The 24,642-nt window shown below is 37.5% G+C and overlaps 3 protein-coding genes and 1 long non-coding RNA gene across 6 annotated transcripts; 2 read left to right on the forward strand and 2 right to left on the reverse strand.

Annotated features, from left to right (window-relative positions):
• The first annotated feature begins 680 nt into the window (after positions 1–680).
• Positions 681–3,834, forward strand: LOC103709065 (ethylene-responsive transcription factor WRI1-like). Its single transcript, XM_026805357.2, has 7 exons — positions 681–969; positions 1,130–1,212; positions 1,411–1,419; positions 1,638–1,726; positions 1,817–1,941; positions 2,076–2,152; positions 3,030–3,834. Exons 1-7 carry the CDS (start codon positions 761–763, stop codon positions 3,449–3,451), a joined length of 1,014 nt encoding a protein of 337 aa, XP_026661158.2. The 5' UTR covers positions 681–760; the 3' UTR covers positions 3,452–3,834.
• A 2,725-nt stretch (positions 3,835–6,559) lies between these two features.
• On the reverse strand, positions 6,560–13,570 carry LOC103709066 (ELMO domain-containing protein C-like). 2 transcript variants are annotated; one of them, XM_039124824.1, is made up of 10 exons: positions 13,217–13,570; positions 11,967–12,140; positions 11,767–11,875; positions 9,592–9,704; positions 7,854–7,922; positions 7,570–7,685; positions 7,418–7,472; positions 7,185–7,305; positions 6,966–7,092; positions 6,560–6,863 (listed from the first exon to the last, which is right to left on the reverse strand). In XM_039124824.1, the coding sequence occupies exons 2-10, from the start codon at positions 12,108–12,110 to the stop codon at positions 6,854–6,856; spliced, it is 864 nt and encodes a 287-aa protein (XP_038980752.1). In that variant the 5' UTR covers positions 12,111–12,140; positions 13,217–13,570; the 3' UTR covers positions 6,560–6,853. The 2 variants fall into 2 exon arrangements, with proteins under 2 accessions (XP_038980752.1, XP_038980751.1); XM_039124823.1 differs by having other exon boundaries at positions 6,966–7,108; positions 13,217–13,558.
• Positions 13,571–15,362: 1,792 nt separating this feature from the next.
• LOC103709067 (GDSL esterase/lipase At1g71250-like) lies at positions 15,363–21,558 on the forward strand. The gene is made up of 5 exons (XM_026805384.2): positions 15,363–15,900; positions 16,045–16,436; positions 16,524–16,785; positions 17,739–17,997; positions 20,810–21,558. The coding sequence occupies exons 1-4, from the start codon at positions 15,639–15,641 to the stop codon at positions 17,984–17,986; spliced, it is 1,164 nt and encodes a 387-aa protein (XP_026661185.2). The 5' UTR covers positions 15,363–15,638; the 3' UTR covers positions 17,987–17,997; positions 20,810–21,558.
• On the reverse strand, positions 20,686–24,487 carry LOC113462849. 2 transcript variants are annotated; one of them, XR_003386052.2, is made up of 2 exons: positions 24,051–24,487; positions 20,686–21,277 (listed from the first exon to the last, which is right to left on the reverse strand). It is a non-coding gene; the product is annotated as an uncharacterized LOC113462849 (long non-coding RNA). The 2 variants fall into 2 exon arrangements; XR_003386051.2 differs by having other exon boundaries at positions 20,686–21,210; positions 24,051–24,462.
• Between the last annotated feature and the right edge of the window lie 155 nt (positions 24,488–24,642).

The raw sequence follows: 24,642 nt of genomic DNA on the forward strand, positions 1-24,642 counted from the left end.
CAATATAAGCTTTCAAATATATCATGGAAAATTTTGGAACCGGTGATACAAATACTTAAATTCTGAAACCGACCCCGGTGCATTAACCTAGTAACGGCTCTTGCACCTTCAAATAAGGCCATCTCCACAATGATCAGTACCATCACGCAATTATTAGAATACCACCATTTTAAAGAGAGAGAAAGAAAAAGATTAGGCTACCATTCGTTTCAGTTTCTACTTAAATCCATCAGGTTATTTAAACGGTTACTTCTGTGTCTCTGAGAGAGAGAGAGAGAGAGAGAGAGAGAGAGAGAGAGAGAGAGAGAGATTCCAATGCAGGCCAGCCGAGCTTGAGCACAACAGTTCAGTGGAGACCACGAGTTCCATTGGGAGCATGGGAAACCTGATGACCAAGTGTTGAGCTCTCTCACACAAGCCCATGCGGCCAACTTGCAAACCCTCGAGTCATTTGGACTCTTCTGAGCTCACTAATTAACCGTAGTTTTTTTTTTTTTTTTTGATAAAAAAGAGCTCCAGTAAACGTTAAACAAACTCGCAGCTTCCTCCTTTGGATCCATTTCATCACTCCAACGGTGGGGTTAAAGCCTCCTCGCGAAAAAGGCTTGAGTAATGCCAAACAGCACGCCCCCTACTTTTTCCTTCTCCACCTCCTCCCTTCACTATATATAATCCTCTCTTTGGTGAACCACCATCAACCAAACCAGTAGTATAGTGAGAAAAAAAACCGTCCTTTCTTAGGTACTAGAACATTACCCTCATGAAGAAGTCTCCTCCCTCTCCTCCTCTTCCACCATCTCGTTCCTCTTCCTCTTCACCATCCAACTATGCACCCCTTTCTTCTCCTAATATGATCCCTGTTAACAAGAGCAAGAAGTCGAAGCCAAAACACAAGAAAGCTAAGAACTCAGATACAGCCCATGTGGAAAGTAGTAGGAGAAGAAGCTCTATCTACAGAGGAGTCACAAGGTAAACCAGATAAAAGAAACTAGATTTGTTCTTTCTTCTTTCTAAGGTGGCTTTAAATAAACCTTTTCTTTTCTGATTTGAGATTATTTTCTGCCATATACATATATGTGTGTGTATATATATATGTCATTTGATGCTAGTTTTGGATTAATGTCCCTAGGCACCGAGGGTCCGGGAGGTATGAAGCTCACCTGTGGGACAAGAACTGGCAGCACCCGGTCCAGAACAAGAGAGGCAAGCAAGGTAGAGAGGACCAACACTGATGTTGGGATAAAAGAAATAAGAAGTTGACGGTTGTTCATTATTATTAGTAGTAGTATTTTGCTTGCTTCTGGCTCATTTTTTTAGAGCCACATTCTCATGAGTTGTTTCCTTTTTTCTTTTCTTGGGATCTGCCTGGCGATCTGGATGGGTATCACCCCTTGATGCCTCATGTCGTAGTTTACTTGGGTAAGTCACGAGATTATACCACTTTTATGGCGTTCCTTTGATTCCCACTACTAATATTCATGAAGCACAAAACCATATGTCTATTTTCTAATTGGAGTCTGTTACTTTTCTTATAGTTTATGTGATTTCATGGATGGTCGATATGTTCATTACCACATCTAACCTTTCTTTCTTTCTTTTTTTTGTTTGGTTCACAAAAATGGTTTGATGTGGTGTAGGAGCCTTTGATGATGAGTTGGACGCAGCCCGAGCTCATGACCTGGCTGCCCTTAAGCTCTGGGGTCCGGGGACAATTTTAAACTTTCCTGTAACATCTCTTTGTGAAAAATATATATATATTTATATTTACATTATTTTATATGAATGTTTTCTTATAAAATTTTTATATTGAATGCAGGTGGAAATGTACAGAGAAGAGTACATGGAGATGCAAACCATGTCATATGAAGAGGTGCTGGCGTGTCTTAGGCGCAGGAGCAACGGCTTTGCCAGGGGTATCTCTAAGTACCGTGGGGTGGCCAGGTTACTAATAATATCTTGATTATCTTATTTTTAACATTCTATTATCTAATATTATATTTAAAAAAATGGTTTTCAAAGGTCATTAGACTTTTTTGATGGTGGCATCTGATCGACATAGCCGGACTCCATGGCAGGCATCACAAAAACGGCCGGTGGGAGGCCAGGCTTGGCCAGGTCTTCGGCTGCAAGTACATCTACTTGGGAACATACGGTATATTTTCTCACCCTCGTGCTCTCCAAATTTTTTCTTTTTTTTGGCTAATAGTCATCGTTGTCCAAGATCATCTTCATCGATCGTTCAGTAGCTAGTATAGTCATATTTTTTTCTTCCTTAATTCATTATTTCACAAGTTTCTCAAAATGAGGCTCATCAAAATAAAAAGTATAATAAAATAACTAGATGCATCACTTGGGAGCATGTAAGGTTCAAAATTTTACTTGGTTGCGTTTAAGATTTTTGACTGCTAAAAGTTATGTGTGGAAACTCTTTTAATACATATCTGCTTTTTAAAGTTAAAAAATAGTATGTTTTCAATTAGATCTTATTAATGTTTTATCGATTAATATGACCACTACCCTTTGCTAGTCGCACGTAAGATGCATGTGCATTCATTCTATACTGTTGGAGTCTTGGAGCTCCACCTCTTGCTCATCCGGGGTGTGTAGGCTTGAGCTTTCACGTGCTTGAGCTTGTACACCTTTTTTTTTTTTTTTTTTTTTTTTTTTGTCTATGACTTCATTCTCTTCTCTTTTTTTTTGAGTACATCGGCATCGGCAGTTCATACATAACAGATGTGGGACTTGCCCAAAAAGTCAAAAAGTAAAATAGACTGTAAGAAAGGTAGGACAGAAGCCTGCTCCACGGCATTCTTATATTCGTTGCTTAACACTTCAAATTCTTCTGTGTGAGAAGATCACATGGACCATGCAAGTAGATCGAGACAAGAGATGCGACAGTGGCATCACACCTTGCCACGAGATAATAATGATCAATTAAAGTGAAATAATTACTTATTTATTTCCATTAGGGAATCATTAATACATAAGTGGATATTTTTGTATAGGACTAACACCTTTTTCTTCTATAGCAACTGAAGAGGAGGCTGCCCAGGCTTATGATTTAGCTGCTTTGGAACACAAAGGGCCAAACATAGTGACCAACTTTGCTAGCAGTATCTACATGGATTGCCCACGGCCATGCATGCAGCTACCTGCGAAGCCTCCGATGGAGTCAGCACAAGAAAACCCTGGGGTTGTGCAGATGGAAGCAACCGAGTCCATCGATCAGACCGTGCCATATGACGACATGCTGGAGATCTCGTGGACCTTCGGCATGGACCATGACTTCAATGAATATCCTCCTCTTGATGTCGCAATGGAGGGTGACCTGCATGACATCTTTAACAGTCTCGACTTCGAGGAGAACATTGAGCAGTTCTTTGAAGGGTTCGAGACCTTTGGAAGCAATGAGAGCAGAGGTGATGGTTCCAGTGCAAGCGAGGGTGCCTAGGAGAGGAGAGTTGTTTGAAGGTGGAGGACATGCATGGCATCTCAAGTGAACTCGGTCTCCTGCCCCACTCAAAGTAGTGTCTGCTTTCAGAAATCTTGTTTCTCTGTGGGTCTGTCTTTGTGTTTGAGGGTGTATTGGTGGGGTTGGTTTGAGTCAGGAGTCTGGTACTTCTGTTGAATCTGTCATAGGGAATGCTCAGTTCTAGTTCTAGTTTTAGTTTTTTTTTTTTTTCAGTCGGGAGTTTGGTACTTTTGTTGAATGTTGTGGTGTGCTTCTTTTTAAGTTTTTGTTCTTGCTTTTGGAGTCCGTCGTGTTTATGTTTTGATGTAATGGGGAATGTTGGCAGACAACTTAATATATGGTAATCTCATTCTCCCATTAAATCTCTCTCTCTCTCTCTCTCTCTCTCTCTCAAGTGGGCAAATATTTATCCATTGCTATTTGATTAAACATGGTGAGACCACAGTGAAACTAGATAAATGGATATTAAGAAGGTCAAGTCCACTGTATGCCCCCTTAGGAGCAAAATCTCTACTATTTAACAGGTGGTCCTTTTTGTTGACCGCACTGCTGCTTTGCAACCATATAAAAGTGGCTTAATTTTTCCATTTTTTGAATCTAAAAACAAACTTGTTAGACTTCTCTTTTCAAAAATTTGAAGTATGCTAGACTTTTATAGAAGAAGAGACTCTAAAACTTCTAAAAAAGATATGCTAGTATATATTTACTAATAATACTCAAGAAAGGAGGAAGAGAGATACTTTTGAGCATAGAGACAAATGTAAAATATAACATATTAGATTTTAAGTAATTTAAATTAATTTAACTTTAGATATTTTAAAATTTAGGTTTTAGTTCAATAATCTGAAATCTAAAATTTTAGCAGCCACAAATAGCTATATGTGCATATAACTAGTTGTATATAGAATAGCTTAAATTCTCAATTTTTGAATTCCAAAAATAATCCTAATGAATGCTTTGTTACAGAACTAAAATATTTTTATGATAGTCTTAATTAAATTTCTCTCTTAAAAGATGTAAAACATGTCACAACTCTATAGAAGAAGGGATTTTAATATTGCTGAAGAAAACATTTGCTTTTCTAACTCCTATAGTCCTATATAAGATTATTTGTGTAGCTTTTCAAAACCATGGATATTTTGTTGGTAAATTTCAAAGATCTTGATTCCTCCTAAAGGAAAATACTATTCCTACTTTTATTTGTAATTAGTTATAATACACTTGCACATGCACGTAGCTGCTATAGGTTTTAGATTCGTAACTATTCAATTAAAATAATACTTAAGAGAATACTCACTCATTAACACTGGTTAGCAAGAAAGAAAGAATTCAAAAACTTCTTTTAAATAAGATATTCTAATATATCTAGACTCTTAAAACTTTCAAAGGAGAAATACATGCTTGCCAAAGATATGAACCTGAGAAATAATTAATTTGTTAAAAAGATTAATTATAAATTAATTATTTTCAAATCATTTTAGAATTTAGATTAGTTAAAGAATCTCAAATTTAAAATCTTTAGCTGCCATGCATATGTATTATAACTAGTACAACCAAAAGAGAGAGAACAAAAAATAACACCAAGAGCACACATCATAATACATATTTAAACAAGGAAAAGAAACTAAGAGAAATGGATCCAACTTGGGAGCAGAGGAAGAACTTAAGAGGGTTCGGTATAATCTTTAGTCCACTTCATAGATATTTAGAACTCCACTGATTTAGGAATCTATAAAGTCCTGATATAGGAAGAGTATCGGAATCTCAATACGTATTTAAAAATAAAATAAAGTTCATGGCAAATTTACCAAGACCATGGATGTGGTTGTGTTGCATGAGAATAAACATTTTATCATTAATGGACGTATGGCTGTTGGTTTCAAAGATTTCGAATTTTGCAACTACTAGTCGACAGACCAATAACAGGAGAGGAGGTAGATTCTTGTGTATGCTTATGAAAGTAGAGTTCTCGAAACTTTCAGAACTTGAATGCACCTAATGCATTTACAAAACATAAAATATGAAATAATATAAACTATTAGTCCTATTAGCTTCATTGGCTTGCATTTCTAAAGAAATTTTTATATAATAAATTTCAAAACATAAATGCGCAAACCTTAACCCATTTAAGATTGAACTATCAATGGTTTTGGCAAAATATGATAGTAAATTAGTAACAGAAGTTGCTTAATTAATTAAAGAAGTCTTATGATGTGGTTCTGGCACCTAAATTAAAAAAATCCCAACTACTTAAGAATCGTATAGAATCATTAACGGTTGAGTTTTTTGATCCTTGTAGAATATTTATGAGCTTCGATCATGTTATGAAATAGACACCCTACTGGCTTAGATATAGGCTAGAAGCTGTTGGATTTGGATCAGAATACACTTCAAATTGATTTCAACATATTATTTGTGTTTAATGCATATAATTTATCCAAATAGTGGTGAACATAAAGGACATTAACAGAAATAAGATCCGTAGGAATCCCCAGGCACTGTTGAAAGAGGAAGAATTTCAATGCTTCTAATTGTGTGGGTCCCTTGAAAACATAATACTGAAAAGTGAACCTAAATCAATCTTTCATGTAATGAAATCAAGAATATCTTTCTCTCTCACACACAATTCTGATGAAAATGTAGGTTAGGATTTAGAATCAGAAGGAGCATGGTTTGATCTATATGAATCTGAACTTGAATTTGAGGTTTGTTTTTTGGCTTTGAAACTTAAGCCTGCTTATAATATAAGTCGTGTTGAAAAATCGACGATCTAAACCAACAAAAAAAAATATATAGCCATCAGCAAGAAGAAAAGAAAAGGAGAGACATGAAGAAAATCTGGACCAGAGATGTGGGCCCAAAGTGCTTAACCAATTGTAGAATGAATCCGTTCTTGCTTTGCCTAAAACTAACCTATTCATAGCTCTACCACAAGTATGGCCATCCATAGCTGAATTTCATTTCTCCTGTTATCAACCAAAGCCAAGTTTGTTTAATAATGCCTCAAAACATATGATTCTTCTACTCAACATTCAAAATATTCTTCTTCTTTTTTTTATATGAGGATCCAACTGGGAGATTCTTTCCTTTTTTTATTGAAGCTCATAGAGATTCAAAGTTAAGATCCTTTATCTGTTGTCAATATACACAGAGAGGGAGAAAAGTAAGTCATTAGGCAATTGTTGTTGATGTATGGTATATTTATGTAAATACAACATCAATCAATTTTACAAATACAAGATCACCAGAAAATATAAAGAACCAATAACAGTTTCCAAAGATGAAAACTCTACCTACTTAATATTTTGTATGCAGGCAAGTCTTGAATGCTGGAGATATGCTCCAGCACAATCTCTTGCTCTAATTGTGTTCTTGTGGACTTCAGAACCTCCTGGAATTAAAAAAAATGCAAAGAATGAAGATTGGGAAAGCATGATCCAAGGAAACAAAATTAAGAACCATAAAAATCAAACACAAGATTGTGGGTATTTACATTAAATTCCATGTAAGTAGCTCGTCTTGCCAGCCACTGTGCATCCAGCATCTGAAAGGCGACACAGTAAAGATTATCAAATGCCATCTCATCTTCTCCAAGCAGTTCCAGAAAGCGAGCTCCAACTCTGGAAGTTAGTTCGTCTGTCAGAGAGGCCAGACTGCATCAGTGCCAATCATCTTGGCATATCTGCCAGTTTACAGTTTGTTTTACAATTACCTGACTGCAGCTCTAGCATTTGTACCAGCGTAAAGGATATATTGATTCCAGCTATAGCAAATGGATACTCCCATACAGCTCTTGTTCCGTTTTGTTTGTGTAGCAGTTTATGGAACGAATCCTGCAAAAGAAAATACTGAATTTTCAGGATTCCTGGTGTATGGCTTGTCATATTCCCCTTGGTGGGAACCTGATTGATTCATATTAAGTCATCAACAAGGAAAAGGAGTTACCGGGTAGTTTTTCGCAAAATAGATTAGGTTCTCCAGTGATATAAATCCACCGCCCCTAAAAGCAAACAGTTAGACAAAAATTATATTAAACAAGCAATGTCCATTGATCCCAGCAGAAGATTGCCATTCCTTGTGCACTAAGTGATACACACCTGACATCTGTTGATGGGTCAGAACCCTGCCAGCCCATCTCCTTCCATAAATCTGATTTAAGAGGAGGAATTTCGCGATTAGGATAAGCCAACCGCCAAAGTTGTTTCAGGGCATCCTGCAATAAAATAACAATGCCAACTTAAATGCATTCCGTTTCAGATTGATTCTGGCAGTCGCCAGTAAGAGTAATTAAAGTTAACCAATATATCCTATTTGCAATTGGAAAGAGATATTCGCAAGCAACTTGATGAAGTGCATCATCATTTCGAGAAAGGGGGAGTACCTGATGATCTACTCGGGAGATATCAAATGGGATCTCCAACCTCTGCCTTAAATTTTTTAATCTTTCTTCCTACAAGATCAGAAAGTACAAAAAATATCATCAGAACAGCAAGCAATATGATAAAATATATTATCACATTTTAAAATTCAAATTGTAAAGAAGTTATTCTATTCAACAAATAAAAAATAGCATCATATCAACACAATCATGAAAACAGCAGGATATTGAAGAAAAATAAACTTCATAAATAACATATTGTGTGCTAACTCCCCCATTAAAGCACCATATACCAATATTTAAACAACAAAAAAAGGGAAATTAAGCACCATTTCTAAATTCAAAAAAAAAACAAAGCTGAAACATTCAGCTACAAAGGTACAATTCCATTTTCCTAGCTAAGTAAGTGCCGGTCCATTAGTTAAAAGAAATGTGCACTATGAAACTCAAGTGCACATAAGAAAAATTTCCAGGCTGGAACTTTTAGGTTGAAAAGATACATTTTTATTTTGTCAAACAAAGTATTCTTAACTTAAGGAATGTGTGCTACAAAAAGATGATATAGTCAACACCAAAAGAAACTTGAATGAGAAAAAAGGCATACCTCTACTAGTCAGTGGGCCCAGAAAGCTAATAGAAAACCCAAAAAGGCCAAGGATGTTTAAATGTAGAGCTGAGTGGAGAAAGGAAAAGGAATTGACTACAAACCTATTCTCCAATGTTTTATTGAGAACAGAGTAAAATAAACTGGGGAAACATGATGATCTTAAATTTTTTTCCACATACTAAAATTTTTTCCTCCACAACAAGGTACGGTCTTGGCTGTATAAGGTTTTAAAGAGTAGGGGAAAAAACTGGAATACAGAAAAAGAAAAAAGAAAAGAAACTAACTCTCTTTATTAAGTTAAAGAGAAACTAACTCTCTTTATTTGTTGAAAGGAAAGTAAAAGATAACATGGATCAATTTCTATCTATTACTGTAGCATATTGGAAGAATAGCCATTACATTTCTGATTGTATAGGGAGTGGATCATATTGCTTGAATTATACAAAATTTGTTTTTATGACCGAAAAGCAATCATCCTCCAATCATACACAAAAAAGATAAACTACCATAACCATAAATCTAGCCATCAAAAACTGAATATACATGATGTTGCCCAAAAGATTCTAATAACAACATAAAAGCAATAGCCATAGCATGTCTCTCTCGTAAGAAGAATTGAAGAAATTTTTCTAACAATGATAACTAGGGGAGAGCCGCATTAAATACACCACCGATGACATAGATATACAGTGGATAAGGGCTCTCTTATTTGTCACTTTTTCAGGCAGGGATATGAGCATGTAAAATCTTCAGCATACCTGTCAATGGCTAAGCAATGGTACCCCTTGACTGACCATAATAACTTTAGAATATTCATAGCATTGGATAATTATTGTCATTGAATTATTCTACTTAAAAATATCTACTGTTAACATTGAGTAAGTACAAAAAGCAAACAATTCACCAAAATGAAGTAAATTTAACAGTGCCATACTTCTGATATTATCAGTTACACTAACACAAAGTAATATGCACATTTTCCAACAGAAAATGACAACGGAAGACTCCATAAAGAACGACACTTTGAGCTTGTGTAAACTGAAAACCGATTCAGAGATACTTGGTGGCATTGGTCACTGAGCATAGAAATTTATTAAAACAAAAAAGAGACTACAGACAACTCATAAGTTCTACCTGTAAAGGACTAAGATATATAGGAACATTTTTCTCATTGTGCCTATTTTGACTGATTGAAGAATGACAGAAAAGCCTCCGTAAGAATGATCCAAATCCAATGAAGATATTTGCTACAAAAGCAAAAAGGGTCATCAACATCATTCACAGTGTATAAATTGAAAGTGAATGTTAAAAGAGTAGCTTCAAGAAAGAGATCCTTCAAGTCAGAAATATCTAATTACAAATTCAATGAGAAAGGAGTAGCAAAATCTCTCCTTGCTTATGATAAAATAGGGGATGAATCCTCTCCATTCTTTGAGATTACTAAAAAGTAAAGGAACCCAATTAAAATGTGAGCTAATAAATGCTAGTCCCAGCATAAGTAATTGAAGCAAAATAGGAGTTATCACATCAAGACAAAAGTAAGACCCATGACAAATTCAATGGGCATAGGTACTGCAAAATCCAACTCGGCATAAAATAACAAATGCACTCATAATATTCGAGAGTTCATGTTCTTAAATATCACATGATCACAACTTCAGAAAGTTCCATGACATGAAATATACAGCTCACACTTCTCAATTCAACGCAGAGCTTGCAAATCTATTTACTTATAAATCAGAGTTAAACTTGCTTCCTCTGATATCCGACATGTTGCCATACATAGAAAAAACTGATCATTAGTTATCGCTGGCTATGAATGACCGACAAATCCAAGATTCATTTTTAATGGATTATACAAAAGATCACATCGTTTGAAATTCCACAGCAGGCAGGTAGATGAAACGGCATGGCCAACACATACCTGGGAGTACAATAAAAGACACATGCAAATGTTCTACTATGGGACTCTTGTCAAGATAAAATTTTCTTAGGTTTGTGAGTTTTGTCTTGCTTAAGATATAGTCGGTGAAAATTTCAGTTTACAACAATATAGTCGTATTTTTCACTTAAGATGTGTCTGATATGTATTACTGTTTAGGATGTCCTTCAATTAAGACAACGGCAAAACCAACTCATATTTCTGCAAATAATATGAGCCGCCCGTCAATAATTTAAAGTTGCATAGTGTAACTGCAATCTAGTGCAAACCACTTCTCCAATATGAACAGAAGTAAAGATTGACTATGAGATTCCAGAAAATATTAGCTAAAACAGAGGCTAACAAGAGACTAATCAAAAGGTATAGATGGTATCACATCCAATGAAATGTACTCTTGACCACCAATAATTAGATGTACTCCTTGTGTTTCTACAAATCTTTGAGCTTCCAACCTTCCCCCCTGCTATCATCATGTTATTAAACTTTATTGTTCTAAAATGTAAGTCATATCACCTATCAGGTTATCACATCAAAGTATTCATTATATTTGCATTAGTAACAATTACATCATTTACAAATGTAGTCAATACCAGACAGACATTTAACTTTAGATGTCATTTTTAACACCTACAAGCAAAAATTGTCATATTTGAAATTTGCATAGTGCACAATACACACAAATAACCATGGTATGCCGTACCGTACCGAATCGAACGATACCGGATGTACTGTATCATACCAGTTTGGTACCGGTATCAGTACGGACAACATACCGACCCTCGGTACGTCAAAAAAAAATTCTATACCATACCGTACCGACACTATGCTGTGTGGCACCGGTACGCGGTCTGGTACCAGTACGGCGAACCTTGCAAATAACAGAACAAATATGTCAAAAAGAAAAGTTACCAACCTTCCCCCCCTGCAATCATCATGTTGTTAAACTTTATAGCTCTAAAATGTAAGTCATATCGCCTATCAGGTTATCACATTAGAGTATTCATTATATTCGCATTAGTAACAATTACGTCAGTTCCATATGTAGTCAATACCAGTCAGACATTTAACTTTAGATCTCATTCTTAACACCTACAAGCAGAAATTGTCATATTTGAAATTTTCATAGTGCACAATACACACAAATAACAGAACAAATGTCAAAAAGAAAAGTTTGGATCATGGAAGTCCCAGTGAAATAATGAACTATGACTTGTTATTCTTGGGTTGTTCCAAGTATATACATGAAACAATTTCATCTAGCATATACAAATAGCGACGTCAATGTATCAGGTGGATACCAGTAGAAGTGATCATATAAAATGCTAAATATAGACTAAATATAAAGAGGTATGCTTTATGATAATTACCAATCCTCCTTGCCGATTGAGCAATGAAGTGTGACATATGATATGCCCATTGGAGGCACTCCTGCTTCTTGTCATCCCAGAAGTCTTGCTGGCCTCTGCAGCTATCTCCCTATGAACAACACAGCAAGCGTAACAGGACAATAATGAGAAATTAAATCTAAGTAAAAATCAGTGTTTTTAATTTAGCAGAAACAATATACCCCCTCAGTGTAGCTCTCATCATTATCGTGTTCTGCCAGAAGAGGTTGTCTTAGGGCATCCGCTTCTGATTTGTCCATACTTTCATTTTTCCTTTCATCAATATCACCACAATTGAGCTGTTTTCTGACAGTTCTTGCAGCCATTATGCCAGCCTACTTGACTCCTTACCACAGCTGCTACATAAAAAGTAAACACTATGTAAACATGCAAGACATCAACTTCATACTTCATATACCCTCAGGTCCATTCTATATGTGTATAACATCTTAGCTAAGCCAAAACTCCCAAGTGGTTGAACCGTTGAAAAAATCAATGATCTTCATAGCTAGTACATTTCCAAATATAAAGGTATCCAAAACTGAGTTACAAAATTGTAAGGAAATAACAAGTAAGAGGACATCCATGATACATACCTTGGAGCGATAATAAATGCATAAGACTCGAATTGGTATAGTGAGTACTGTAAATGGTCGCATCAATGTCAACCAAGCAGCATATATCCCCCTCTTCTGAGGAGGGTTCAAAATATTTTGATCAAACTTAGAACCTTTCTCAACAAGGCACTAAAAGAGTACATAATATCCAATCAATCCCTTCTCACTAAACAAATTTCCATCAATCCCATGCCTTGTGAATAGTCATCCACGTCATACATTTATACAAACAAAATATGTCAAACAGTTCCAAGTACCTCATCAACCATAACCATAATTCTGTCCTCATAATTTTTCGAAAGCAACATGACCAAAAAAATGTAACTCTCCAAGTAACTTTTGCTCCATCACTTTTAGTTCCAACAAATAACTATCAATTTATACACTACCTTTATAAGAAAAACATGTCCTAAATCTAATGAATGTACTATTAGATTCATCCCCTGCTTCAAATGACAAAGTCAGGATCAAATACTCACATAATATATGATTAATCTATCCGCTTTACTATGGTTATTCCCAATAGTTCCGTTCTTTCTTTTCCTAATCGATTGCTTTAAGCGAAGATCAAATAGCAAAAAAAATTAAAGAAATTAGTAAATACAAGCCTTCGTAAATCCCGGATAACCCCAAAAAAGCACCAAATAACCACAAAAGAAGCAAAATTGACGTCAGGCCCACGGAATTCGATCGTTTCTGTTCACATTACTAATCAAAACCACAACATAAATAGGAAATCGGACACAACCTACCATGAAATGATTGCAGAAAAAAAAAGGGGGGGGGTCAAAAGAATTGACGGAGAGAAACAAAACCTCGCAAACCAAATTCTGGGAAGCGGAGAGCGACCCAATAGACCGTCGGAACCAACAACGAATGTTTTACGTCAATTATTTGAGAGCTTCCGACATCGAGGGTCAAGCAGGCGGGGAAGCGCACCTTTCCCCATCGGGGAAAAGAACGGGAGAAGAGAGCAGCAGCCGCTGGCGGACCGTTGCTATGGACTGGTTTCTTAGACCCCCTCCGTGGACGCCCGGCTGCCTGGAGAGACCGGGGGCGGGTCTGGCCACAATAGACCGGGAGGATTTACCTTTGCTTGCTACGGCTGGAGAAATTTCGGCCGACATCGGTGATGTGGCGGAATTGCGGTTATTTTATCGTTCTTTACCATCGCACGGTCGCCCGTTCCATTCATATACGAGCTCTCTGCACCATCTTACGGCGAAAGACTTTTAGGTGTTGTTTGAGACACCCGACTGGGGTGCGGGCTGCTTGCGCTGTCCTTCGATACATGTAAATAGTGCTATAGACTAGTTCGATTATTTTGAAGAATAATTCGACCATAGTTATCGGATAAATTTAAAGGGGGCCAAGTAATGGGAGCACCGATCATCTCCTAATCTGAAATATAGGAATGATGATGAAGAATGAGGTGGCCTTCAAGACCAAACATATATTTAGAGAAAGAAATCAATGGGGCGATCAACTGAGTGGCTGCCTACGTAGCTCACCACTCAAGGTACATCATTTGGTTAGGAGAGAAAGAAAGCTGCCACTGTCGCGAGCTAGTATATTTTGATTTTATTAGATGCATTTGTATACCCACTTAATGGAAAATCCGCCTAAGCAAAAAAAAAAAAAAAAACTTTACGGTGGCCGGCGGAATTCATCAAGGAGCAATAATTTTTCTTCTTTTAGTCGGCACCCAATATCAGATGAAGACAGTGCAATCAATTTCTGCCACGAGCGCCAGCAGTACGAAATTTTGGCTGGATATGAAAGACTGGTTATAACCCAAAATTGCTACATTTGTGTGAAAAATAGTATGGAGTCGACTCCTATATTCTGAAATCTGGGGATAGACCGCCTATCATACTTTGAATCACTGTGATTTGTGCAATAATGTTAAAAAATCTCTCTCTCATCTTATTCTGGACTGCGAATTGATGACCCATATCTTGGGATAGACCCCCTATCATAGTTACCATTCCAACTTTCTCTATTGATGATTTTCTTTAGAATATTAAAAGGAAATCTTTTAGAGGTAACCAAAGTTATGAGGCTATTTTGATGTCATACATTGCTTACAAATTTGGTTGGCCAAGAACGTTCTCATTTTCCAAAGTATTTTTTTAAGCTACAAAATGATCCTCATGAAAACATCCATCCTAGCCTAGGAGTACATCCATGCGGCTGGCCCGAAGGATGTTTGATAGCAAGAAAAAACTATGGCTTTTATCCTGCATACTATATGCTTTTTTAAATGATTTATTTCTCTAGGAGCCACCATCTTCTTATTTTCTTCATGCCAATGTTTAAAATAGAGGTGATTTTGGTGCGCTAGCTTCATAATCAGAAATGCTAATGTTGCACTGGCAGCAGCAAATTATGTCAAATTTTTTGAAACGGTACTTTCCATAGTTGAGTTGAGTGCAGCATGAGAGGGTTAGTGTGTGCCACAAAATGTCTGAAAATTTCTCATATTATTATGAGGCACTGATTAACAATGGTTAGGCGGTTGTCAAGTAAATCTGCTACAGACTACGTTCTATCCCAGAATTGTTACATAATAGAGGCAATGTTACTTTTGTATGAGGTAACATATATTTATAGATAAGCTAACGATGGTGCAGAGTAGATAACAACTTATGTGGTCAATCACATGGAGACTTATGTATGAAGGCCCTGATCCATATCCATACACATATTTTAAAAATTGAATTTAAAAATAATGATATTTAGCTGAATGAATAGGGAATATGTCAAATAATAATTTATATTTTCATTGCTAATACTTCGGATACAAATCCTACAAAGATGGGTAAAAAGTGCTTATGATAACTCGGCACGCGCCACCCTTTATTTTTTTTTATTGGAAAGAGAGTTTATTTGGCAACTAAAATATGAATTTGCTTGGGTCCGCATAAAACTAATTTAACACTTGCTTGACTCAATACTGTATGATATTATTGTGTTGATGGTGAATTAGTTTGTCATCTCGTGATAAGTGTTTGATCCGATCAAATCTCCATTCACAACGTAATCAGGCTAATATGACTACGGGACCAAGAATCATACCGGAATTCTTTTAAAGACCTCCAGACACGCAATTTGACGGCTAGAATTCGTAAATTTCCACGATCCAATCGTCCCCCGTTTCAAAGAACATTTCCCTCCAAAAAAAAAAAATTAAAAATCGATAGAGAGAGAGAGAGAGAGAGAGAGTGCGCGCGAGGGATGGGACGAAAGCTTCTTCTTCTTGCTCTGGTCTTCGTTCTGGTTTTCTTCGGTAGAATCTTTCCCAGAGAAACTCCGGGAGCCGCGGCGGCGGCCGAGGTGGCGGCGGCGGATGCCGCATCTCCGGCGACCGCCCTCTTCGTGCTGGGCGACTCCTCCGTCAATTGTGGCGACAACACCTTCTTCTACCCCCTCCTACCTCTCAACTTCTCCTCCACCTTCTGCAACGGCTCCCACCACCGTCTCCTCCCCGATCTCATCGGTACCCCGATCCTTCTTTAATTTACTCCTTTCCAAGCTTTCTTGATGGAGAACCCCCAAGATTTGATCTCATCGCGAGAAATTAGCGTTTTCTTTTCCCCAAGAAATGGGACTGATTCGAAGCTTTCCGATCCGGGTGTTGCAGCGGAGCGGATGGGGCTGCCGCCAGTCCCGCCGTTCTACGGCCTGAACGGGACGGCGGCGGCGATGATGCGCGGCGTCAACTTCGGTTCGACCCCGGCGACGATCCTCTCCGGCGTCCTCGCCGGCTGGCGGGCCGGATACGACCGTTTCATCTTCCAGAGCCTCAGCCAGCAGGTCCGCCATGTGTTCGAGACCCTCCAGGTCCTCCAGCTCGAGCTCGGCGCCTCCGCCGCCCGCCGCGCCGCCTCCTCCGCCCTCTTCCTCCTCTCCTTCGGCAAGGACGACTACGCCGCCCTCTTCTCCCGCGGCTCCGAATCCGACCGCCTTGCCCCCAAGTACGGACGGCGCGGATTCGCCCGCCTCCTCATCTCCCGGCTCATCCAGGCCATCAAGGCAACAATCCCCTCTGTCCCTCGCTCTTTTATGTTGTACATCTGATGGATGGCTGTGATTTGAGGTGATGTCGATCGGATGGTGTAGGATCTTTACGACGCGGATGTGAGGAGGGTGGCGGTGATGGGGGTGGGGCCGCTAGGATGCGCGCCGCGGATCGTGTGGGAGGGGACGTACGGCTTGGACGGACGGGATTGCGTCGAGGAGGTGAACGAGATCGTCGCGGAGTACAACGCGAATCTCTCCGCGCGGCTTCTGACTCTGAATTCGGAGCTGGCCGGCGCCGAGATCGTGTTCTGTGATGTATATGGCGGGATGATGGAGATCATCGCCAACCCACTGATCTATGGTACCCACTTTTGGCTCTTTTCGGCGCCACTCCCTTTGCGTCATCCTCTAAATCCTCTTTTAAGTTTAAGCCATTAGCCATGTTACTAATGTTCTTCTGTATTGCTTTAATGAGCTCCAGTAATAGTAAGTTCGGTGGTGTTATTTTGCCCTATAATATACTACCATTTGATGGTTTGCATAATCGTCTGGTTATGATATTAAATTGGCATATAATGTAGGAAAATAAACCAAGGCACTTGTGTGGATGAGGAGAGAAGGAAATGCCAGGCAAGAAGGGTGTTAGAAACCATAATCTTGAGTCTTTTTAAGATCAATGACTATTCAAATGACGACTTCTAGTATGTTTTGAATCTTTGTATGTCGCTCAACCTTTTTCTTTCCTCTGCATCTCTTGAGCTTGATTTGAAAGCATGCAACTTTGTCATGCAGTCTTGATAGCCTTCTTTTAGATGATGAACAGACCCAGGGAGAAAAACGAAAACGAAAAACAGTTATGGAATGATGAAAAGGTCTCATTTCCATCTGAACTTGCTGTAGCTTATAACTTTTCCCCCTTGCTCTAATGATTTACAATTCTTTTATTAAATAGGCATTAAGCAACATGAGAGGGCTTCTTCAGCATCTTATTTTGATGAGAATTAATCAGTAAAAGTAAAAACCAAAAATTCTGGCTTTCTGAACCACACAAGTAACTGTTAAGACTTCATGGTGCTGCATACCTCTTTAAAAACCACCTATGTACGGTCTATGTATGAGCAATGACTATGGCAACTTGACGGCTTAGAAATCTTCTGTCTTAATCCCCACCACCAATAACGAGTGCATTGCAACCAATGTGGTTTGGCAGCTGGGATAGTCAAATTGTGGTGAATTATGTATTATCATGATTTATGCTCTCTTTTTTTTTTGGCTAAAGTTTCTAACCTTGACAAATATATGCAACTCGATCAGGTTTCAAAAATGTGAGGGATGCATGCTGTGGGGTGGGTCGGTTTGGGGGGATGATAGGGTGCTTGGCCCAGGAGATGGCATGCACGGAGCCCAGCAGTCATGTATGGTGGGACCTCTACAGCACCACCGAGTCCGTGAACTCTTTGCTTGCCAACTGGTCATGGTCACCATCTTCTGAATCTCACGTGCAACTCTGCAAACCTATAGCCTTGCAAGAGCTAGCATCCATGTCTGATAGCCCAGCTTGAAGCTCTTTAAGGTAATACTTGTTCGCTTGCTACAAATGCTGTATATATCATGCGTTTTACCTTATTCTTACTGCTATATATTATCCTTGTGACAAGAAAATGTGAGAATTCTTTGGTGGTTTGGTAAGAAAGAGGGGGGAGGGATAGAAAATGTTTTGTGTTCATAAGAATGGGATCCACAAAAATTTAGTAGATGGGGCCATTAGGTTTGGAAAAATAGATATACTTAGCACCCACACATCCCACAACTTATTAAATAAAACCTGATAAATTGGACTTGGATGAGTAGTCCTTATATTGGGAATGAGCAGAGAGTTACTTAGATTAACCCACCTGTTGTACACCATCTCGCTAATCTGGAAGTATGACAGCTCTCTTTGTTTTCTGATTTAGAACTTTAAGGGATAAGCTAGTACAGTGATTTGGAAAGCAGGGTGCACCAACCTATTGCTTATTTTTATACAGAGGTTACCCAAGAACTTAGTTGGGGCGATGCCCTCCTATGGAAGGAGAGTGTCCCTATAGAGCTGTTAGGCCATTTTCGGCTTACAAATCATTTTATAAAAGAACCTGGAACAAGTTACTTTTAATGTTATATAGAAAGCCACGAGGACAGGAGTGAGGTGAAAATGCTTACTCCGGCTAATCCAATCTATGAAATATATATCAATTTTGTACTAATATAGCATCGACATTCACATGCGGGTAGTATCAAATCATATATAAGCTTAAAATATGAATGAAAAATAGAGCAAAAGAGTTTGCATTTCTCTTTGCAACTTCTTGTTGTTGGGGTGGGGGGGTGGTTGGTGCTGACACTTGAATACATGCTCATCATAATATCAATGTGTGTTGGCTCCATTTAATTCTTCCTGTAGATGGTAACATCAACTTGGATAATCATGCTTTTGCTTTCTCTACCAGTGAAAGGCAAACTATTCTCACTCCCACAACTTAGAATTTTATGTGCTAATTACTAACAAATCTATAAGTATGTCAACACAATTAGTAAAGAAAATATTTCACCTGCATGAGCCTTAGCTTAAGATTAGGTACTGAAATGTATTAATTTGCAAAAACATCATAGTAGCCGGTGCAAGAATACTTCTTTTCTCATACTAGTGGCAAAGTTTTTCTTTCTATCAGCAGCTTCAATTGCTAAATTACATAAACCAAACTAAAAATTATTCTTCACTGAATATTAAGGAGATGATTCTCTTGCCCGACTATCCCACTTAGTTTTGATGGTGATGAACAGAACAATCAGTACTCATGCTACCAATGTACACAGCATTCCAATCCAAATACCCTGAAAAATTAGGAAAACAAAATCCAACTACATATATGAAAGCAAACAAGAAAAATGCTGTTCTATATAACACAGGAAAGTCTTGCCAAGCACTTCCTCAATTCTAGGGGAAACAAAATCAGTATGGTTTTCCACACCTAGGAAACACTTAAAATTAACAAATTCATCAAAATTCTTATTTTCCAGTAAACTATAAATTATGTTTTGAACCAAAATGATGATAGAAAGAAAACAAAGGAAGAAAGAGAGGATGAAATCTTGGCAATGTATATTTCAAGTAACTAACCAGTTGAATAGGATAGCTTGGATTCACATATCATGACTTTGTGGTCATGAAATTCTTGCATTCTTAAACTAGGTGACATTTCTAGTAGATTCTGACAATCACTGTTGGATTGGCTTCTTAAAAAGCCCTAAAAATGCAAGAGTGTAATGTTTCTCTTAGTTTATCAACATCGTGCATTTTAGATGTCTGATTAGTCAGTTCAACTGGTATATATGCTTTCGTACAGTGAATGAGGTGCAATGCTATGACCTCCAAATATGAGTGTATTGACTACCTTCATTTACCTTAATATCTTTTGTATATTTACTTATACATGAGGTAATAGTATACTAATTACGTAGATGATAGATCTTTGAAGGTCTGGTAAACCATATGTGAGATCCTAGTTACTCATCCATGCACCTCTAAGGTCGGATATTGGTGGCTACTAGATGACTATTATAAAAGATGGCTGCTTCATCAAAAGATACCAGTACATCTTTCTTTCACTTCAGACTAGTTACTTGCTATGACAACAGTTAAGTAACCTTTTTACAAGCCAAATGAATGGGCTGTTACAAGCTTCCACAACAACCTTCACTAACCTTTTTCATTTTCGTGCTCTACAGTAACCGGCCAGTTGAAACTCAAAAGGACTTCTCTAAGTTTGAAATTGTTAAACCTCAAAAGTTCATTGCGGTTTCAGCTTTAATGAATCTAAAAACTTTGCGACTATTTAAGGCATATTTAAGGCATCAATGAATAATCTACTCATTGATCGAACCGAAAAAATAGTGGTAGATATATACCTGAGGGAATTGGCTGAATGGTGTTTGGCAAGACCAAGATTGTTGTTGGCTAATTTAAATTGTTTTTAAATTTAGCACTTCAATTACTCCAAACACTGCTTGTGTTATTACACGTTAATCTGAAATTATTTTACTCTAGTGGTCATCTAAGCCAAAAGTAGGAGAAACAGCTAAAATTTTATACAAAAACAAGAAATAGATAAGATTTAGACATAGAAAGAGAAATTTTAGAAGGCAATGGAATATCATATCATGAGTTGCTTTCATTTTCATACAAATGATTACTTTTTGCAAATCTTCAAGAGGAGCAACAAGGTAGAGTAGAAATAGTACAGATCTTCTTATAGTTTTCTCAACACAAGTATGATAATAGAGACTCAAAGTTATGCTTGAATATGAAAGGGCATTGCTTCTAATGCTAGCCTGCTTGATTTTGCAAGCCAATTTGCAATGACAGGAAACCAGAATCATCATGGAGATGGTAGAAGATAATCATGAAGCCTGTGAAGATGGTAATTTGGCAAAATACGATAGAGTCCTTTTCAGAAAATATTGCCCAGGTAAATAATGGGGTTATGGCGAAAGCTATCTTTCCTTTTGCCTTCGAACATAAATGTTTTACTATTACATTTTCATACCAAGTTAAAACACATGGCCTAGTATACAGTTGAGTCCAAGTTTAACGTACAAAAGTTGAGGAAGCTGGTTCAAGGAACGTTGACCATCCTTTTTTCCCCTCTAATTCTCTACTCTGTTTCTGAAAGATGGGAAGGCACCAAACTATTAGTCTATCATGAAAATGGTGCAATTCCTTGGTGATCCCATGATAATGTTGCACAAGCTGCCATAAACAAGGTGTTAATTTCACCATATTCTCAGTTCGTAGCATATGTAAATTAACAACATGCCTGTATATAATTTCAAAGGCCAAATAAAAGTCATTAGAAAAGCAGCAACAGCAAGTCCGTTCATCAATAATTGATTTGTTTTTTCTTCAACAATATTCTATGAAATCCTTTTAAAGTTTCACTAGTTTTAACATACCTACTAAAAGTAGAGAATGATAAAACAAATTTATCAAAATTCTGTTTGAGCTAATTTTAGTCTTTTCATTTCATTTACAGCAATTTCCTTGCTTCATCACTTTCATCCCAAAAACTATCCCAAAAAATCAAATAAACAAATAAAACCCTAATAACCATATAGGGCCGTAATCAAATCCTTAAGTTCAAAAATCGTAGATTTCAATTCAAGGACCAATGTAAGACTGAGGTAAAACTTAGTACCCTTTAGTGCAAATTGACTCTCAAAATTCTTTCAAGCCCATCAAGTTTCCTAGTCTCTAGTAAAATCCTTGATTATTGTAATAGTAATATATTTTTCAACAAAAGTATTAAAACTTCATATTCTATAATTACCTTTTGGGCAAAGAAGTGATTTTCCGAAGGAAATTATATTGTTGCTTCACAGTTGTTGGGGCATGTAGAACCAACAACTCCAAACTAGGTTTTATTTGCATTGCTTGAGAAGAATCAAGCAACACATCCCATGAATCATCCAAATAATTACATCTAACATCTGATAGATATAGCTCACATCATAAATCAGTCCTAACTCACCTCTTTTGACAACTTGATACATGGGTTATCTGCAAAGTTAACTTGAAAAGCAGAGAAAAGAATACAAATGGTGGTGGAGTTGTATCAAGGACCAAGCAATTGAATCATCATCTCATTCTATAGTTCATGAAGATACCAAGGGCCCAATAGAATTCGATAGCTTAGAATGGGACGTGGTCACTGGTAAGCAAGTCCAAGTGCTACCTTACTGTTTGAACCATAGTAATGAATAAGCCTACATGCCATATGGTCCACCATGTGCCAACAGAGGCATGTCTCCATGCATGGTGATGCCCAATTTTTTGTGTCACTGCAGTCGGTAACCCACACAACACAATGCAATCTTGTGAGGCTCAGCCAGGGTCCGTTAGATTCTCAGCCTCCAATTGCCTTGCCTTCTCCTCTACCACCGTTGGTCATAGGATGTGCTGAGACTGGGCCTTCAACTTCCCATGCCAGTCCTGTAGTGCTGACATCAACCCCACCACCAGATTTCTCTGCTACTTTGCTAGGGTCTTTTGATTCAGAGTTGCCAAAATATTAGAAGTTCTTGAAGGCATTAAAGCTGGTCTTGAAACCAAAATTTTTTATTATAGAAGCAAAATTAAGGGAAGCTTTAGGAGACTTATGGCTTGAAGCAAGCTAATTGAGAATTAACATTTGTTGGATAGGTGAGGGGGTAGGTCTTGAATAATTATTTGATCTTCTTGAATTGACTCGTGGACTTTCATTTACCAATTGGTTCCTATACGTTAGTTTGCCTGTAGCTACTCTATTCCTTAGTTATTTGATTGAGTTGAGATGGTAGAACTTCTAGTATGTTGATTTTTATCTATTGAATGGAACTTCTAGTATGTTGATTTTTATCTATTGAACTTGGAGCATTTTTATTTTATTAGCCGACAAATATATTTTATTTTCTTGTGTATCTCTGTTTTAGACCTTGATTTATTTTCTCCTTTGTTGTTTGTCTGGTTGGATTTTATATTTTGGTCTCTTTGAGTGATACTTTGGGGAGGTTTTGTTCTTTTTTGTCCTCTGAAGCTTTCCCACTGCAGGTACTAGTTGAGTAACTGTTATTGAAAAGCTATTAGCAAGAACAAGATGGTACGTAAAAAAATATTTGAATGATTAACATTAAAAATTAGATAGATACTTTTTTTCCCACGTATGAGAATCATGTTAAGAGATTGCCAAATTGAGGACACTAAGATGATCAAATAAATGGATGTTACAATTCAGGTTGTATGAGTAAACTGTGGTTACAGATAATGTTGTACACTAACTTCTTTTAGATTATCATATTTAGGTTTATTAGTATATGTGTGCGAACATGTATTCGAGAAAAAACATGACTCATGTCATCAGCAAGTTAATCATTTAGAGAAGATAAAGTTCTGGAGAAAAGAGTTTGCTCCTACTCCCAACAAGAAAAATGAATTTCCAGGCCTTCAGCCTTATATGTGATTGGATGAGATTTTCATGACTGTCATTTTTAACAGCCATAGTGGATAATTAGTGTTCAGATAAAGTTCACCAAATCCTTCTAAAGGATAGAGGTCCAAAGGTACGTGCGGTAGCAAAGATGTTTTGAGAAAGAATGAATTTATGAAAAAAATCATCCTCAAAACATTGGGCTTCTTGATCCTGATAGACTACCTATGGCTGTTATTAGTGAAAGATCATTAGAAAATCAGCACACAGATGAAGAAGTTCATAGCGAATATAACATAGACATAGCTAAGGATGATAAAACTTTTCTAGGAATTTGGGGAGAATAAAGGGTAGTGAAGCATATGTAGTAAGGGCTCAACATTTGCAACTTGCTACTTGAGAGTTGTGAATGCAATAGCCTGTCCAAGTTATCTCAATGTTGTCATCACTGGCATCACTGATATGATAGAATCTGGGAATGCATGGGACCCGTTATGGGTTCTGGACTCGCATGAAGAGCGAAGAAAAGGTGCGGATTAGCAGAGGCGGGTGTGAGAGCTGAGAAAAGCTTGCAAGCAAATCCATGTCAGTACGGATCTGGCTGGCAACCTGAGGATAATTGATATACCTTGGTAAATAAATCTCCCTTCTTCAGTCTTCACTTCACCTTTCCCTCCTGGTTTCTCATCTTCTTCCCTTCTCTTTCTGAACGTCGCTGCAGATGGGATGTGGAGAAGGAAATCCAGCAGCTCTAGGCTTACTCTATCAAAGGTTTTATAACCTGTCCATCTTTGGAACTCACAGGCTAGTTTACAGTGAACTTCCATTATGCTTGGAAGCATTGAGTGGTTGTAGAATATTCTTTATATCAACATTTTCAAGTTAGGATAACTTCCTTATCCCGAAAGCATTTTCCTTTCCTTGGAGTACGAATTTGCTGGGCCAAGGGAAGAATTATTTTGAACACCTCTGTAACTTGTAAGATTATGAAGCAATATGTGTGCCTGACTAACTAGCCTAGGTAGTAACTTAAACGTACGGCATAGGGAGTGATTATATATAAGGTGGACTTGGCTCCTTCAGTGAGGAGAGTATATTTTGGCTTGAAAATCAATAATAAGGCATCTAAATCAAAGATGCTTGTTGTTGATCATAATTTATACTGCTAAAAATGTCTGAAAATCAAAAATCATATATTTATTGCTCTCTAAACCATGCAT

The sequence above is a fragment of the Phoenix dactylifera genome, chromosome 3 (genome assembly GCF_009389715.1).
Source record: "Phoenix dactylifera cultivar Barhee BC4 chromosome 3, palm_55x_up_171113_PBpolish2nd_filt_p, whole genome shotgun sequence".
Taxonomy (NCBI): domain Eukaryota; kingdom Viridiplantae; phylum Streptophyta; class Magnoliopsida; order Arecales; family Arecaceae; genus Phoenix; species Phoenix dactylifera.

Excerpts from the sequence above, each read along its gene's own strand:
- LOC103709065 (XM_026805357.2), top strand. The coding sequence starts at position 761 with ATGAAGAAGTCTCCTCCCTCTCCTCCTCTTCCACCATCTCGTTCCTCT. Across the intron at positions 970-1,129 it reads ATCTACAGAGGAGTCACAAG|GCACCGAGGGTCCGGGAGGT; the intron begins GTAAACCAGATA and ends TAATGTCCCTAG. Across the intron at positions 1,727-1,816 it reads GGACAATTTTAAACTTTCCT|GTGGAAATGTACAGAGAAGA; the intron begins GTAACATCTCTT and ends TATTGAATGCAG.
- LOC103709066 (XM_039124823.1), bottom strand. The coding sequence starts at position 12,110 with ATGGCTGCAAGAACTGTCAGAAAACAGCTCAATTGTGGTGATATTGAT. Across the intron at positions 9,705-11,766 it reads TCAATCGGCAAGGAGGATTG|CAAATATCTTCATTGGATTT; the intron begins GTAATTATCATA and ends TTGCTTTTGTAG. Across the intron at positions 7,923-9,591 it reads TATATCTTAGTCCTTTACAG|GAAGAAAGATTAAAAAATTT; the intron begins GTAGAACTTATG and ends CTGATCTTGTAG.
- LOC103709067 (XM_026805384.2), top strand. The coding sequence starts at position 15,639 with ATGGGACGAAAGCTTCTTCTTCTTGCTCTGGTCTTCGTTCTGGTTTTC. Across the intron at positions 16,437-16,523 it reads GGCTCATCCAGGCCATCAAG|GATCTTTACGACGCGGATGT; the intron begins GCAACAATCCCC and ends CGGATGGTGTAG. Across the intron at positions 16,786-17,738 it reads CGCCAACCCACTGATCTATG|GTTTCAAAAATGTGAGGGAT; the intron begins GTACCCACTTTT and ends CAACTCGATCAG.